Source organism: Podarcis filfolensis (genome assembly GCF_964270895.1).
Source record: "Podarcis filfolensis genome assembly, chromosome: 17".
Taxonomy (NCBI): Eukaryota; Metazoa; Chordata; class Lepidosauria; order Squamata; family Lacertidae; genus Podarcis; species Podarcis filfolensis.
In genome coordinates this window covers 14,429,757-14,447,780 of record NC_139621.1, presented here as the reverse complement: position 1 = coordinate 14,447,780, position 18,024 = coordinate 14,429,757, and the positions used below count along the sequence as shown (strand labels likewise).

The following is an 18,024-nucleotide window of genomic DNA, read 5'->3' as shown; positions in this document are numbered from 1 at the left end:
TTCGTTTCAAAGAGATGTGGAGTATTCACTTTTTTTAAAAAAATGTAATTAAACAGTTTTCAAGTGAAACCCAAATTCCTTGTGCTTCTAATACGGAGCAATTTAAATTTTGCAATCACTTGAGTAAGCAAATGATGAGAACATTCTCATAGTTTGCTAATGTACGATTACTTATTTCTGGAGAAATTCTAGCCTTGCAAATGCAAGCGTTATTTCAGAAGACATAATCTGTATTACACACACACACACACAGCTGCATACACACAAAACACACAAACAGGGCTGTGCCTACATTTGTCTATTTTATCTGAAGGGAGAGGAATTGTTTCAGCAGGACCTTGATTAAAAGGCTGATTTTAAACCAATGTTTGTGCATGGGAGGTTTTTGCACGTGTGGAAGCCCCCTACTGAGATGAAAAGAAAGCACCCATTTTGTCAACTGCGCCCGAAGAGAACAGAAGAAAAGAAGCATTAGCTGCCGAAGGCAATTTTAAATAAAATTAACAAGAGGGAAAGAAAAGCAACAGAAAAAATAAAACATGTTGAAGTGATACCTTCAGCAAGTGGATCAAGAGTGTGAATCATAAGCTGGAAAATGCTGTTCCTCATTAGACTGTTGTGCAGAGATGCAGAGCTCCCTCCACGCTGCAGACGGGGCTTAGTCTAAAGGGGGAAAGAGGGGAAAAAAACTATTTAAATCCTGTTTGGAAAGTAAATTTACTTCATGTACTACAACACTGTGACTCCTCCCTACTATGTATATAAAGCAGGTATTGTTATTTTTTACATATTTTAGGAAAATAATTAGATAACAAAATAAGGTTGTACCAGTCAGGACTAACCCGCTTGCTAAATGAATTCAGAGGCTATTAAAAATAAACGAAGGATCAATATCGGAAATGTTTATCAGGACTATTTGGACTAATTAAGGAATGCGGTGCAATGTTAGATCATCACTCCCCGAACTCAGAGCATGGGAAGTCACCCAAATATATATAATTTGGCATAGTTGCTTGGCTTTTTTAATTGTATTATAATTTGGAATGTTTTAATGTGGTTTTTATTGGATGGTTACAATGGAAAACTTAGTAAATATCATTTTTTTAAAAAAATAAGATCATACAGTCTTAAATACTTCACATAAAGCTAGGTTTTCAGTCCCTAGGTCACATTATATAAGCCTCATAAACACCAGTATCTTAAGAGCAAATGACAAGTTAGTTGTGGCCAAGGAAGAAGGGGCCTCTTTCAGCCCACAGCAGAAATATTGAGCAAAATGAAGGCTCCAAATTGGTCTAAAAACAAGACCAGGCATCTACTAAGGTAACTCTTCCCCCTTACTTACTGGTTCGTGGCAGGAGTGGGCATTTGTGGAGGGAAGTAAAAAAGGACAACCGGGACATTCCAGCATCAAATCAGAAACTGGGACGGCTTGTGTAATTCTGAGATTGCCCCTAGAAAAATGGGACACTTGAAGGGACATGTGTACTATGGCCAGTCTGGTTTGATTTCTTTTTGGTGCAGCAAATGGAAGAAAACTGGAACTTTTGAACAGTGTGGTAGTTTTATTTCAACTGTGCTTTAAAGCAGGGGTTGGCAACGTAAGGCCCATGGACCCTCACCACCTGCTTGGTCGGCTCCCATGCGCCACGCTAAACCGGAGCGGAGGAGAGCAGAGCGGGGACCGCCTTCCGCAATGCTAGCTGGCTTCCCATTGGCTGCAGGAAGCTCCTGCAGCCAATGGGAAGCTGCGCACGCCTCCTCCGCACCGGAAATAGCATTTGCGCATGCACACGCACACTCCAGCCCAAGCCACAAAAATTTGGCCGACCCCTGCTTTTTAAGCGACATGTGAACCAGACCTATGGAAAAGCAATGAAGTTCTTAACATGATTTCCATATTCATATGCAATTCATTCTTCTGACTCACTGTAGTTTTGTAGGTGGAATTATAACTCTGGAAATATATATGACTGTAAGATGTATGCACAGTTGGTGAAAAAGAAAAGAAAAAAATAACCTGCAGGGCAATTCTTTTATAACCAGGGGGGTTTGGTTAGGCACATGAGCGCTGAGAGAGAAGCTACGCGTGACCTGGGCAAAACACATTCACAAAACCGCATCCACTGAGGTGACACGAATGAAAGAACAGGCATTTGAAGAGAGTTAGCTATCAAAGGTGGGACGTGGGTGGCGCTGTGGTCTAAACCACAGAGCCTAGGGCTTGCCGATCAGAAGGTCGGCAGTTTGAATCACCACGACGGGGTGAGCTCCCATTGCTCGGTCCCTGCTCCTGCCAACCTGGCAGTTCGAAAGCACGTCAAAGTGCAAGTAGATAAATAGGTACCGCTCCGGCGGGAAGGTAAATGGCGTTTCTGTGCGCTGCTCTGGTTTGCCAGAAGCGGCTTAGTCATGCTGGCCACATGACCCGGAAGCTGTAAGCTGGCTCCCTCAGCCAATAAAGCAAGATGAGCGCTGCAACCCCAGAGTTGGTCACGACTTGACCTAATGGTCAGGGGTCTCATTACTTTTACCTTAGCTATCAAAGGAAAGGGAAATGTGTCCTTGGCTGCCAGTTAGCCAATGAAAGCGAAGTTCTTCACCTAAACTGGGCTAGACAGCTTCTACACCTTGGTTTCTTGTGGGCTGCAAAACTGCAAGGAGAGAGGCAAGCAACTACAATACAGTGGACGCTCGGGTTGCGAACGTGATCTGTGTGGGATGCACGTTTGCAACCTGCACACGCGTGGGTTGCGATTCAGCGTTTCTGCGCATGCACGACCACTGAAACCTGGAAGTAACCCGTTTCGGTACTGCTGGGTTTTGGTGGTCCATAACCCAAGAAAACGCAACCTGAAGTGTCTGTAACCTGAGGTATGACTGTATGTGGCTTGGTGATTAAGGCCAAGGAAAAATGGCAGACTCTGACTTGTATCTTAAGTCATACTTGACAGTGGACCTATTGAAATTAATGAAGAAGAAGAAGAGTTTGGATTTGATATCCCGCTTTATCACTACCCGAAGGAATCTCAAAGTGGCTAACATTCTCCTTTCCCTTCCTCCCCCACAACAAGCACTCTGTGAGGTGAGTGGGGCTGAGAGACTTCAAAGAAGTGTGACTGGCCCAAGGTCACCCAGCAGCTGCATGTGGAGGAGCGGAGACGCGAACCCGGTTCACCAGATTATGAGACTACCGCTCTTAATCACTACACCACACTGGCTCTAACTAAGCATGCCTAACTAAGGATCATTCATTTCAACAGGCCAACTGTGAATAAAACTTAGTTGGATGCAGTCCCTCTGTATATGCATCCATCTTCCAATAAAATGCAAATGAAATGGAAAAGTAAAATCCCAGAAATAGTTTTAGCACTAGAATTCTAAGTTTTACAATTATATCATCACATATATAATAAAAAAACCGACTATGCATTTTAGAATCAAAATGACTAGATATAAAAAGACACTTGCTACTGCCTACCGTTAGTGTCTGGTCATCCCCGGCATTTGACTGCATGAGTGGAAAGGAAAAAGAAAAGACAAAACAAAAGAGTAAAATGGATGGTAAAGCATGCCAATGTTTTCAAAAGAAAGTGTTAAACAAAGTGTCAAGACAGCACAATAATTTCTCTCTCTCCCTAGAAATGCTAACATACATTCTCTAGAAAAGAGTCACATCTCAGTGTCATGCAACTCTAGACATTTATTCTAGACACATATGCATCTGAATCATTCATCTATGTAAATAAATATGTAAATAAAGCACCTCAGAGTAATCCTGCTGTAAGAAGAATGGCTTGAAGAAATAAGGATGATTGCCTTGACATTTTGAAACAGAGACTACATACATACTATACCTGTAAATTGATATTTAGGACCAATGAGGACTTCCCTTAAAATGTAAATCTCTTCAGAGAAGTAATGGTTTGGACAGTGGAAAGCAGTCCCACATCCCAATCCCCAACAACTCGGAGGCTTCCCATGGATGTTATTTACAAATTTATTTAAGTGCACATAACTGTATCTACACAATTAATTCCATGTCCCCTCACATCTAGCTTGGCCTTTACAGGACAAGTATAATAAATAATGGGACGCGAGTGGTGCTGTGGGTTAAACCACAGAGCCTAGGACTTGCCGATCAGAAGGTCGGCGGTTCGAATCCCCGCGACGGGGTGAGCTCCTGTTGCTCGGTCCCTGCTCCTGCCAACCTAGCAGTTTGAAAGCATGTCAAAGTGCTAGTAGATGAATGGGTCCGGCGGGAAGGTAAACGGCATTTCCGTGTGCTGCTCTGGTTTGCCGGAAGTGGCTTAGTCATGCTGGCCACATGACCTGGAAGCTGTACGCCGGTTCCCTCGGCCAATAAAGCGAGATGAGCACCGCAACCCCAGAGTCGGCCACGACTGGACCTAATGGTCAGGGGTCCCTTTACCTTTTATAATAAATAATAATAGATAGAAAAGTTCCTCTTTAACCAGGCCTTTGCCTGATTGACATCTAATGCATGTTGGGTGCACAGAGGAGGAGGAGGAAACCGGGCAGCAATTTCTGGTTTGCCTCTGGTGGCAAAATGGCTGGCCCTGCTCCAGAGATGCCCGAACTGTTCAAAGATACTTTAATAAGCACATTCCTGGTATTTCAAGCCACAAGCTATTAGGGAAGCCAGCCACAACCCAATTTGTAAGTTTTAGTGATGCAAAACATTGCAGAGTGTGCTGTACACTGAACATACTCTGCAATAATACACATGATATAAAGTAAGAGAACCCACAATTTATAAAACAGAATTTCCATCTCAGGCCAATAGATACGGCTCGTTTGTAGTTGACCTCAGAAGGAGAACCACTGCCAGAAGATAAAAAGCAAGCTGAACTTTCCTATATTCACTTTGATCCAGTTTTTTTGAAGAATGAACTCTGGTATTTAGGGAATTGTTGGGATGTGGGCTAAAAAGAAATCAATTATGGGAGGTTCCATAGTTCAGCAGGAGAGGGCACAACAGAGTTCCAACTTCAATCTGCAGAAACTCCAGATCAGGCCTCGCCAAACTTGGCCCTCCAACTGTTTTGGGACTACAATTCCCATCATCCCTGACCCCTGGTCCTGTTAGCTAGGGATGATGGGAGTTGTAGTCCCAAAACTGCTGGGGGGCCATGCCTGCTCTAGATGAAGAGTTTAGATGTCTAGATAGCAGGTCTAAGGTCTCCAACCTAAGGAAGACTTTGCTTAAAGCCCCATAGAAGCTACATGTAAATTGTGGTAGACGGTGTGGTAGACTAGATGAGAAAACTTCCCCTTCCTCTTTTTTTAACTTATTACGCCAAGGAAAAGTCAACTGGGGTCAAAATGGAAAAGGGTTCTTCTGTTGTAGAAGCACAGGTGATTTTCTTCACAAGCTTATCTGCAGATACAATTTACCATCCTGCCAAATCACTACTGTAAGTGGTGCTTTTGTTCTACAGCTTCCTGGGCTCCAATTAAGTGTTGATGACTTCAGCCCACTACCCAACTACTGTTGTTGTTGTATAGTCGTTTAGTCGTGTCTGACTCTTCGTGACCCCATGGACCAGAGCACGCCAGGCACTCCTGTCTTCCACTGCCTCCTGCAGTTTGGTCAAACTCATGTTGGTAGCTTAGAGAACACTGTCCAAACATCTCGTCCTCTGTCGTCCCCTTCTCATTGTGCCCTCCATCTTTCCTAACACCAGGGTCTTTTCCAGGGAGTCTTCTCTTCTCATGAGGTGGCCAAAGTATTGGAGCCTCAGCTTCACGATCTGTCCTTCTAGTGAGCACTCAGGGCTGATTTTCTTCAGAATGGAGAGGTTTGATCTTCTTGCAGTCCATGGGACTCTCAAGAGTCTCCTCCAGCACCATAATTCAAAAGCATCATTTTTTCGGCGCTCAGCCTTCTTTATGGTTCAGCTTTCACTTCCATACATCACTACTGGGAAATATCTATATCTATATCTATATCTATATATCTATATTTATATCTATATCTATCTGCCCTGGAAGCAGATTTCTCCTAATTTCTCCAAAAGGAGTAAAGGGAAGGAGACAGAGGACAATAATGGAAAAGACCAAGGTATGAGTGCCTACCTTCCACTTTCTCTGGGCTTCCTCCTTGTTCTTTCAGCTAGCCTCTCCTGCCCCATCGCAACTCTCCTCACCAGTCAGCCCATTCCATTCCTTGCTCTGTTTGCATTTCCAAGTGATTCAGCACTTCACGGCTGCTGATCCTGCTCAGTCCCCAATGGATTGTTTCGGGTTCCTCCCCATTAGATATCCACCCCACCCCCCAAGATTCCTTGTACTTCTGCAAATCTCTGGGTTCACCCAAACCTCACAGTACCTGCTCTCTTGTGTGTGGATGGAGCTGTTTTGTCTTACGTAAGGATCATCTCCCACCCCCTGAAATCTGAAAACGGGGGAAGCCAATAGAATCTGCCCAAGATGTCCCTATTCCTCTCAGCCATGCCATTTTCCATGATGTTCAATTCCTGGTTTTCCATTTTTCCTTCCAGGCAGCATTCTGTGCCCACTGAGTCCTCAATGAGCTGTTTGGGAGGAAGGTGTTCCTAAAGATTTCTTTTTTTGCATTACTGCAAATCTTGGGGTTCTTCTGAGCCTCCTAACACCTTCCTCTTATGTGCAGGTGGTGCCATTTTGACATGATGATTGACACCTGTGCTCAGTGAAGGAGGAGTGATTTTCTCTGTACGTAATACTTTTCAGACCTATACAGTATTTGGATTTGATACGAGATGGCAGCGGCAAACAGAGCTGTGCTATTATTATCATCATCATCACCATCATCATCATCATAAGAGACCAAGAGCGGGATGTCTGTTAGTGCAATGGGGCTTTCTGCACTCTTCTTCCCACCCCAGAGCGGGATGTCTGTTAGTGCAAAGGGGGACAGTTCTACCTGGCAAGCTGAAAAGCTTGTGCTGGCAGAACTATTGCCATAGTGCTATGATTCCCTCCAAAACACACATACATTTCTTTTCAAAAAAGAGTTATTGGCACAGTATTCCAAAGTATTTTCAGAGTGGGAAACAACAGCAAAGCATAAAATCATTAAATATAAGTTGTGTGTATGTGTAGGATTGTAGCTGCAGGGTCTCTCGAGTTCCTAAGCAGATTTACTGAGAATCAGTGGGACAAATAGCTCCAAGTAAACAGATTTGGGACTGAGATGTTGGACGTGTAAGAATTGCCCCCAAACAGAGGCGAGACAATCAGTATAGAAGTCAAACAAATTATGCAGCAAGGGTGCAACCTGACTTGTTGAACACAATCTTTAGTACTGTCTAACACAGTACTAACTCATATTACATCCTTGTGATGATTATTCAGAAAGACAGCATTGCCGCTACCATGAGAATGCACTATATGGGCAACTCGCTTGCCAGTTAATCAGAACAAAACAGCACAAAACCTGAACAGCAAGTTCTTCATTACAGATAAAGCGTTCAGCACCTACTGGGGACTGAAGCATTGTCTCTTCTAATTATTCCTGGCACTTTACCTGTATGACTGTGATCTTCCAAACACAAAGAGAAAACGGTCTCTTAACCTTCATTTCTGGTATCAAGCTATTCTAAGTTAACAGGCACATGGTGACCTGACCTGTTGTGGAGGGCAAACGTCTCTCTCTTCCTGCCTCATACAGGATGGAGATGATGCAACAATGTGGTACAAAGCTTACTGCCTATTCTGACTAGCTGAACAAATATACGGATGCATTTTTATTTGGTTTCAAACAGCACAATTAACATTCCAAAATACAAACAAGTTTCCCAAATCATTTTTCTCTTACAAGTTTCAAAGGAATGTATAATCTAAATCCAGTCTTTTTTGGTGTTTAATTTTGCTACCAAAATGTCCAAGGTAAATTATCTCCTCAGAAAGAGATCTGTTGGTGGTCTTGGGAGCTCAGATCCTTTAGTAACATTTGATAGACATGGAGTCTTCAGAAAGTTGCATTGTTTGACCAAGCCCCTCCACCTTCTGCTGCGGTAGGTAACCTTTTCAGACAAAAATTCTAGATTCTATTATATTCACCCCTCTAATGGAGATCTAGTGTTCAGCTTCTAGTATCTTACCACTTCCAATATTACTGCTGCCAGGAGAAGTATCAATGAGCCATTGTGTATAATCAATATTGCTTTGCTGTCATATAATGAGAGATGTGCTAAATATACATTAGTGGGGTTATGTGTGGAACAATTTCTGAAATCTCCCCAAAAACTTTATCACCCCACCACATACATATTAGAGAGCCTCCATATTATAACGCTGCCAACATAATGATGCTGAAGATCAGTTCATATAATGCACCCTTACTAGGATGAGATGGCAACTATGTTCAACCTTGAGTATGGACTCTTTTAATTCTAGCCAACATTGTTTTAAGTGGCTGGTTGCTTGTCCCAGATGGTATCTAAGAGCAAATATATTATAAGCTCAAAAGGGCTTGTGGGAGTAACAATCTTTAAACCTTATTATAACCTATTAAGGTAGCCAAATAAAGCACATTGCATTTTGGTATGAGTCCAAAAAACCTAGTTAGCATCACACTTCTTTCTTTGTTCAGCCCAGGGTGGGATGAAATCACTCCTACTATTCAAAATATGACAAAATTAAGAGCTGAAGCCACTAAATAATAATAAAAATGGCTGTGATCCACCTCTCTCTCTCTCTCTCTCTCTCTCTCTCTCTCTCTCTCTACACACACATATTTTAAAAACCCAACAACAATAGAAGTCCTCATTTTCTTTATAAAATAAAATAAAAATGTCCTGCTAGTTTTTACAGCATTGCTATCTTGTCATGCTGTGTGATTCTTCCACTGGAAAAGTTGTTGAGATGCCCTTTTCAAAGAATTGCTATGAATAAATGATTCCCCACAAGTACCACTCCAAATGAAATATTTGCTGTCATTTTAAGTATACTTGCTTGAAATCATTGAGAGAATCAAATATGCTTGTGTACACCATGCACACAAAATTACATTTAAGGATACGTAAGCTGGACCATAAAGAAGGCTGATCGCCGAAGAATTGATGCTTTTGAATTATGGTGCTGGAGGAGACTCTTGAGAGTCCCATGGACTGCAAGAAGATCAAACCTATCCATTCTGAAGGAAATCAGCCCTGAGTGCTCACTGGAAGGACAGATCCTGAAGCTGAGGCTCCAATACTTTGGCCACCTCATGAGAAGAGAAGACTCCCTGGAAAAGACCCTAATGTTAGGAAAGATGGAGGGCACAAGGAGAAGGGGACGACAGAGGACGAGATGGTTGGACAGTGTTCTCGAAGCTACCAGCATGAGTTTGACCAAACTGCAGGAGGCAGTGGAAGACAGGAGTGCCTGGCGTGCTCTGGTCCATGGGGTCACGAAGAGTCGGACACGACTAAACGATTAAACAACAACAACACAGTCTAAAAAACAACAACCCCCATTAAAAATAACAATTATTCAGCAATGCACAATGTTTTGGGAAATTATATAACGTAAATCAATGAGTATGCTATTTAGGCTAAAAGAAGACAAAAAACAAAACAAAAAAATTCACTAGTTCATTCAAGCCTTGAGGGGCTGTTGCTTAATTTCAAAATCCATCGTCTAATTTCATGTCCATATTCCAAGAAATGACTCACACAATGTTTACCCTTTGGAATCATTCACTAAATCACTAACAATGCTATATACATCATTCAGTGTCCATGCAAAAAGAATCTATGTAGGTCAAACTACAAGGATGCTCAAAATAAGAATAGAGGAGCATCTGGGTAACATTAGGAATCAGGAGATTGGCACCCATTTGGTGAGTCATTTCTTGGAATATGGACATGACATTAAAAACTTTCAGTTCTGGGCAGTGGAACAAGTTTATTCAGCAAATGAAAAAAAATCTACTTAATAAAGAACTACAATAAACTCACATTTATAAGTAATATGATTAGAACGTCCAACTCACTCTTGCCAAATGTACTTTATGGCTGGCTATCCAGCTGTGTTGCACACACAGACACACACACAAAGATAAGTAGGATTTGGCACAAAATCAAACTAATCTCATACATCTGCCTTTCTCTTGATCTACAGCACATGTGGAACACAACTTTCCCTAGCACTGTGATGCATCAAGTTCAGAGGGGACCCATGCCCAGCAGTTGCTATCCTGATCCAGAATGTCTCTACTCGAGACCTCACCTCATCTTTCACCTCTCTCTCCATTGCGCTATAGCTCTTGTCCTCTGCAAACTTTCCCAGCTTCAGAACTGGTTCTAAATATGCATTCTTTGGTTTAAAAAAACAAAAAAAGGGAAAAGAGCGGAGATAAAAGATAGAAGAACCTGAATAAAAATACCCTCCCCCATGTATATTTTATTGCTTCCTCGACACCTCCCTTTCCATGGAGGCGCAGATTGCAGCTATAACAAAGGCGGCATTTTTTCATCTCCACCAAGCTAAGCAGTTTCCTCCTTACCTCTCTCGCCCTGACCTAGCCACTGTGATCCACGCAACGGTCACCTCCAGATTGGATTATTGTAACTCACTCTACGTGGGGCTGCCCTTGAGACTGACCCAGAAACTCCAGCGGGTGTCCTCGCCGCAGGATCACATTCACCCGGTGCTATACCAGCTGCACTGGCTCCCGGTGGAGTACAGGATCAGGTTTAATGTGCTGGTTTTATCCTTTAAAGCCCTATACAGCCCAGGACCCTCATACCTATGAGACTGCCTCTCTTGGTATGTCCCACGGAGGACTTACGGTCTTCAAACCAAAACATCGTGGAGATCCCGGGCCACAGCCAGAGCCAGGGCTTTTTCGGCTGTGGCCCTGATCTGGTGGAACGCTCTGTCACAAGAGACTAGGGCCCTGCAGGACTTGATATCTTTCCGTAGGGCCTGCAAGACAGAGCTGTTCCACCAAGCCTTTGGCCAAGGCACAGGACGGCAGAGGACGAGATGGTTGGACAGTGTTCTCGAAGCTACCAACATGAGTTTGACCAAACTGCAGGAGGCAGTGGAAGACAGGAGTGCCTGGCGTGCTCTGGTCCATGGGATCACGAAGAGTCGGACACGACTAAATGACTAAACAACAACAACAACATCATCAAAACTGATCTAGTGAAAATACATTTTGCAAAGATATTTTGTCCTGGAGTCTTTAAGAGATTAACTGCTTTCTCATTTACCATTTATATGGTGGAATTCAACATAGGAACTAAGTAGGGTACGCATGCGGGGGGAAAGTCCATGCTTTCCCCCCCCTCACCGTGGGCCCCCTCCAGAGCAGATTTACGGAGTGAAAGGAGGCATTGAAGGGAAATCCCATTGCAGCAACGGACCTCATTCCTCCCCTGCTACAACTTAGATGAATTCTGCTCATAGAGAAGTCATAGAACATAACTAATTTCAATAATAGTACAATACCTGCTACCTGCTGTGGAGTATAGGGCTTTTTGCTCAGGTGCTAAGGTCCAGGGTCCCATGCTAACAGCACTCATAAAATCTTCTATGTAGTTCAGCCTGACACAAATATGCACCAGCCAAAATGCAACATCAAGGAGCTTGAAAGGTTTTGATGTTGTTGCATGACAAATAGCACCTAACAACAGAACCAGGCTGCAAAATAAAATTATTAAGCTATTGGGTTGACCTTGGCTGTTCAAATAAGAGGCAGAGCATTTTACAATGCCCTTTGCATACTTCTCCAATATATCAAGTTAATGCTGGCACGTATTTCTGTCTAGAGAAATTTAGATCTAGACGGCACACACATCCATTTTTGTGTGTGTGACATTTGTACTCTTTAGAGGACAGAACATTCTTGTCCCATTTCAAAGGGATTTGTGGAGTCAGTCAGGGGCAGTATTTAGAAAATATCTACCCAAGTGTTTAAATTAATAAACATCCTTGACTGAGAGAAGACGTCTCCTACTCCTGTCCAGGGAGGTTTTAAAAACATGTGCTTACATGTGGTTAAGTGCTGCCAGCATCTAAGAACTACACATTCATGTGAAACCATGTTTTATTACCAGAGATGATCTTATCTGGAACCAACATTATTAAGTGACATCTCTGGAACTCACCTAAATAGAGTATTACACCAATGGTGTATTTCAAAAACCCTTTTTTTACATTATCACCCACTCTACAATAGATAGAAGACATAAAACATATCTGGGAACACTTCTTTTACAACACATTGCCTCCCCTCTGACCTCCCAGGAACCCCATACCAGAGATATGCTGCAGTAAAGACATGTGAATTCTGTCCCCCCCCCCAATTATTGGGCAAACAACTAATATCTTATTTCCTAACCATCAAAAACATGATTCCTTATCTTGTTCTCAGCTGAGAAGGATTATAATGGGCACAGAACAATCTCCACGGAGAAAGATCAGGAGAGTTTGCACATGAACATGCTTGTGTAGAATGCATGCACACCATAGCTGAGACATCTAGACTTACAGAGCGATAGTTTAATTGTGCCTGCCTGCAGCTAGCAGCAGAGACTACCACTGGTGACTGGCAGTGGCCACCGGGACCACATAACACCAGTTCTGAGAGATCTGCATTGGCTCCCAGTATGTTTCCGAGCACAATTCCAAGTGTTGGTGCTGACCTTGAAAGCCCTAAACAGCCTCAGCCCAGTATACCTGAAGGAGCGTCTCCACCCCCACCATTCAGCCCGGACACCGGGGTCCATCTCCAAGGGCCTTCTGGCGGTTCCCTCATTGTGAGAAGTGAGGTTATAGGGAACCAGGCAGAGGCCCTTCTCGGTAGTAGCGCCCGCTCCGTGGAATGCCCTCCCATCAGATGTCAAGGAAATAAGCATCTATCTTATCTTTAAAAGACATCTGAAGGCAGCCCTGTTTCGGGAACTTTTTAATATTTAATGATGTATTGTTTTTAACACTCAATTAGGAGCCACCCAGAGTGGCTGGGGAAACTCAGCCAGATGGGCAGGGTATAAATAAATTATTATTATTATTATTATTATTATTATTATTATCCTACAGCATGCCACTGTCCTCCCCTCTGCTTGCTTCTACTCATCTTCTTTGGAGGGTTGAGCAGCTCTGTGGTCCAGATTTGGGGGGTGGGCACAGGAGGGAAAATCTTCCTGCACTACACTTGATACTACTCTTCAGTGCTGCTAATGCAGTGGTTTAACTTCACCCCCAGAGATGCACCCCACTCGAAATAGACAGATGCCAACAACACAAGTGATCCCTAGATCATGCCTGCGTTGTGTGAAAATATGCCAGGACCGTGAAATCTGATGATGATGATGATGAGAGTAGTAGTAGTAATAATAATAATAATAATAATAATAATAATAATAATAATAATAATAAATTTTATTTATACCCCACCCTCCCCAGCCAGAGCCAGGCTCAGAGCAGCTAACACCAATAAAATCACAGTAAAAACATGATAGGGGAAAAAAGAGGGGTGGGGGAGAGAAACAAACCAGTTTCAAATATAGGTTAAAATGCAATTTAAAATGCAGCCTCATTTTAAAGTAGCTGATAAATCATAAGGGGAGGGAAATATAAGGGTCAGACCGAGTCTAAACCAAAGGCCAGGCAGAACAGCTCTGTCTTGCAGGCCCTGCGGAAAGATGTCAAGTCCCGCAGGGCCCTAGTCTCTTGTGACAGAGCGTTCCATCACATCGGGGCCAGTGCTGAAAAGGCCCTGGCCCTAGTTGAGACCAATCTAACCTCCTTGAGGCTTGGGACCTCCAAAGTGTTGTTATTTGTAGACCTGCAGGAGTCATCGTGCTTTTGCAAGATTCAACAAAGAGAAGCGGCTATTGTTTTAAAAAGCTTAACTAGTTTTGGGGAGGACACGTCTAATCTTGAGATTCCTGGCAGAGCTGTTGTCTAAGGATTTCTTTCTGAGAAACTGGAAATCGTTTGAAATCTCTTCCTGCCTTTGACAGAGAATGCCTTTCACTGTGCAGATAAGGAAGACTCACAATATCGATTGAGACCTATTTTTAGGAAGAGAGGGAGCAGGCGCACCTTGTTTCTGCAAAGAACTGAGATGGGTGAAGGTATATAGCCTCTATGGATGTTGGTGCCGTCAAAATAGTTTTTTTTTTAAATAAATGTTCAGCCATTAACTGTTTATTGATATTAAATATTCAAGAATTAAATAAAAAAGCCACCCTTTCATTTTCCTTGCTCCTTCCTTTTTCTTGTGGCATCCTCTGTCTCTAACCAATCCTAACACTGATTATAAACCGGTACTTTAGTGCAAAGAGACAATCCAATGTATGGAGAACACACAGGAGAGAATAAATCTACTGCAATTCTATAGAACAGAGTATATAGACTCTCTACCAAAAAGGAGATAAACCAGGAACTGTAATTTAGGAGGGGATCTTAGTATTCGAGTATTGCATAAATGAAGTATTTCTAGTATCATCAGAAAACTACTATATCATCCATCATCTATCTATCTATCTATCTATCTATCTATCATCTATCTATCTATCTATCATCTATCTATGTATCTATCTATCTATCTATCTATCTATCTATCTATCTATCTATCTATCATCTATCCTGGTTTCACAGTGAAATCCTATGCATATTTATTCAAAAGTCTATTCTATAAAGCACACATCAGGAAAGAGTTCATAAAATTGTAAGCTATAATCTTACACGTCTGCTCAGAAGCAAGTTCCATGGAATTAAATGGTGCTTATTCTAAGGTGAATGTGCACAGGGTCCCAGGCTTAAACAGTTCAAGTTCATAATGTCGATTTACCCTAAAATATGTCAACATATAAGGGATGTGGGTGGCGCTGTGGGTTAAATCACCGAGCCTAGGACTTGCCGATCAGAAGGTTGGCGGTTCGAATCCTCGCGACGGGGTAAGCTCCCGTTGCTCAGTCCCTGCTCCTGCCAACCTAGCAGTTCGAAAGCACATCAAAGTGCAAGTAGATAAATAGGTACCGCTCCGGCGGGAAGGTAAACGGCGTTTCCGTGCGCTGCTCTGGTTCACCAGAAGCGGCTTAGTCATGCTGGCCACATGACCCGGAAGCTGTACACCGGCTCCCTTGGCCAATAAAGCGAGATGAGCGCCACAACCCCAGAGTTGGTCACGACTGGACCTAATGGTCAGGGGTCCCTTTACCTTTACCTTTATGTCAACATATAAGCAAACTTGCCAAGTTAGAATGCCAGGCTTTTGAGGAGCGGTAGCTGGATCAAGAGGCTCGCTTTGGAAGCTGTAAAGGTAAAGGTAAAGGGACCCCTGACCATCAGGTCCAGTTGCAGACGACTCTGGGGTTGCGGCGCTCATCTTGCTTTATTGGCCGAGGGAGCTGGCGTACAGCTTCTGGGTCATGTGGCCAGCATGACTAAGCTGCTTCTGGTGAACCAGAGCAGTGCATGGAAATGCTGTTTACCTTCCCGCCGGAGTGGTACCTATTTACCTACTTGCAGTTTGACGTGCTTTCAAACTGCTAAGTGGGCAGGAGCAGGGACCAAGCAACGGGAGCTCACCCCGTCATGGGGATTCGAACATGGGGATTCTGATCGGCAAGTCCTAGGCTCTGTGGTTTAACCTACAGTGCCACCTGCGTCCCTCTACAAGCATTATAGTGATGTGATATTAAGATGAACAACTTAAGAGACTGAAGAGCTCACACCAGCCATGAACTTTTCTCAGTGTGGCACATTTCTGAGTCACAGAACTCTTCCACCACCCATCAATGTATAACAGTGGTGGCATACCTCCAAGTCAGGCATCCCCAAACTCGGCCCTCCAGCTGTTTTAGGACTACAACTCCCATCATTCCTAGCTAACAGGACCAGTGGTCAGGGATGATGGGAACTGTAGTCCCAAAACACTGGAGGGCTGAGTTTGGGGGTGCATGCCCTAAGTTGTAAGGACAAGTCAATATTTCAATTCTGATTTTGATTGTTCATTCCAATTTCACAGAGGATAGCAAATGCCTTCAAGGGGCAATGCAATCTATGTTTAAGCCACTGCACTCCCCCATCTTGATTTAGAGCAGTACATTATCTGTACCATGCCACGCTATCATGTCAACGATAACTGACACTCATATAAAGAACAATATAGTTATAAAATCACACAGAAAGATTCAACAGAACTTAATTGCTTCTTTTCCAGCCAACTATATACGTAAGACAATCACATGACTCCATTTTAGACTTGCCAGCTTTTGTGGCTCGCAGACTATGCCCCCTGATGGAACATACAATTGTTGGATGCTAGTTCTTTTTCTTTCGTTCTCTTTACAAATTTTAATTGGAAGACCTTTCTGGCACAATGATAGACAATTGGTAAAAAACAGTTCAGGAAACAGCCCTCCTTGAGAGACAGTAACAAATAACCTATGGTTGACATGTAGACAATTCAAGAAAGACGGCTTTATCCTGATGTGGTTTAATTTCATGACATAATGCTAACATTCCAGAAAACGAACAATCCCCATCATCAACATTTGGCTCAATCTGGTTTATCATTTTTTAACAACAACAACAACAACTATTATCTCTACTTTGAACCCACCTCCCACATCAATATGCCAACACTTTATAATGTTTCATTGGTGACATAAGAGGAAAAATGACTATTATTCATACTTAATCTAAGCACAACCACAATGGTTCCTGATTGGGTATTTAGCTAGCATGCTAGTTCTGAAAATGGTAGCAGATGTTCACTGATTAACTTCCATTTTCCTTGAGATTCTGCAACTGTAAATGCCATTTAGGTCATGCCCACATTTCTTGTACTCGGTCTTTTATCACAATTTAGCACTGTGCTTTATCTGAAATTGTCCAATATTTCATATTTAGGCCTTTTGTGTAATAATGTGTTTTCTCAGTGTATTGCCTTATGCCAATATAATTATGAGCATTATTCACAGATTCCTTTAAAAAGATCCTTTTGCACCAACAGTAAGCATCCATTTTCATAAATCAGCTTTCTTTACTCAGTTTAACTGGGTAATCTAAAAGGGTCCAACTTATCTTCACCTTAATTGTGGATGAAATGGTCATTTATTCAGCAGTGATCTGTACTTGTAGGAAATTACTGACTGCTCTATTTTATTTTATTTTATTTTATTTTGCAAGTGGAGCACCTAACATGAGTGCCACAGTTGTGTTTTTGATATATAAAATAGTATTGTGCATCAGTCCCAACTCTGCTGTTGTATGAATCTTGCTTCAGCAATGACTTCTGAGATAGCAAGGTGCTCTCCATGGTACTGAAGAATACACCTTCCTTTTCATTAAAACCAGAGTTTGGCTGGAACAACCTGTGTACTTCTGGCAAACATTTTTGATAGTACTGGAGACCCTCCCCCGCATTTTGAACACTTCTTTTTTATTGAATACCCTTCCCCATTTTTAAAATGTCTGGGGACGGTGTCAAAAACGAATGAAACTGTTCTATACAGAACGAATAACACATATTGGGATAATTTGTGCTATTTCCCCCCTCAAGCCTAAATACAAATCACTTGCTCAACCTGTGCTAAGATGATCCTTGAAGATTATTTTGGAGCATATCTACTTAAGCCAGCAAAGAAAACGAAAGTACTTTCAGATCTGTAGATCCGTTGCCAGGGTTTCTAAGGTAAAATTTCATTTTATGGAAAGATTTCATTCAGAACACATACTGGGCTGCATAATATTAGGTTTGCAAACCACAAGCAAAAAATTATTTTGTCAAGCCAAGCAAGATGGAATTTAAAAGCTATTTTATATATATATATTATATAAACTTGTTGGTTTATCTCTTCTGCACTACAACATAAATCAATGTGCAAGTAATTTTAGCCTGAGCAATCCCTGGTCACAGAAATAATCCTGAAATGAGCCAAGTCTCCATAACCGGCATAAGGAATTTAACCTAAGCATTTAGTCACTAGCAGTGACATAAAGAGTTCTGTGAACACCTGTTCTGCTCTCTATCCTTGCCTGATGATTCTGGCACTTCGCTCCCATTGG

General features: G+C 42.4%; 2 protein-coding genes across 7 annotated transcripts in view; one reads left to right on the top strand and one right to left on the bottom strand.

The window, feature by feature from the left end:
* Positions 1-18,024, top strand: part of ACER2 (alkaline ceramidase 2) — a 529,013-nt gene that overhangs the window by 66,490 nt on the left and 444,499 nt on the right. The window lies entirely within an intron of this gene.
* The window catches only part of SLC24A2 (solute carrier family 24 member 2), an 87,822-nt gene that overhangs the window by 32,224 nt on the left and 37,574 nt on the right, over positions 1-18,024 (bottom strand). For 3 of the 5 annotated variants that reach the window (XM_083593377.1, XM_083593380.1, XM_083593378.1), the window contains exons 3-4: positions 3,482-3,511; positions 555-663 (exon numbers count right to left, since the gene is read on the bottom strand). In XM_083593377.1, the coding sequence (XP_083449503.1) occupies positions 555-663; positions 3,482-3,511 (139 nt within the window). The remainder of the gene's footprint in view (positions 1-554; positions 664-3,481; positions 3,512-18,024) is intronic. The other 2 variants (XM_083593379.1, XM_083593381.1) reach the window with 1 other exon arrangement.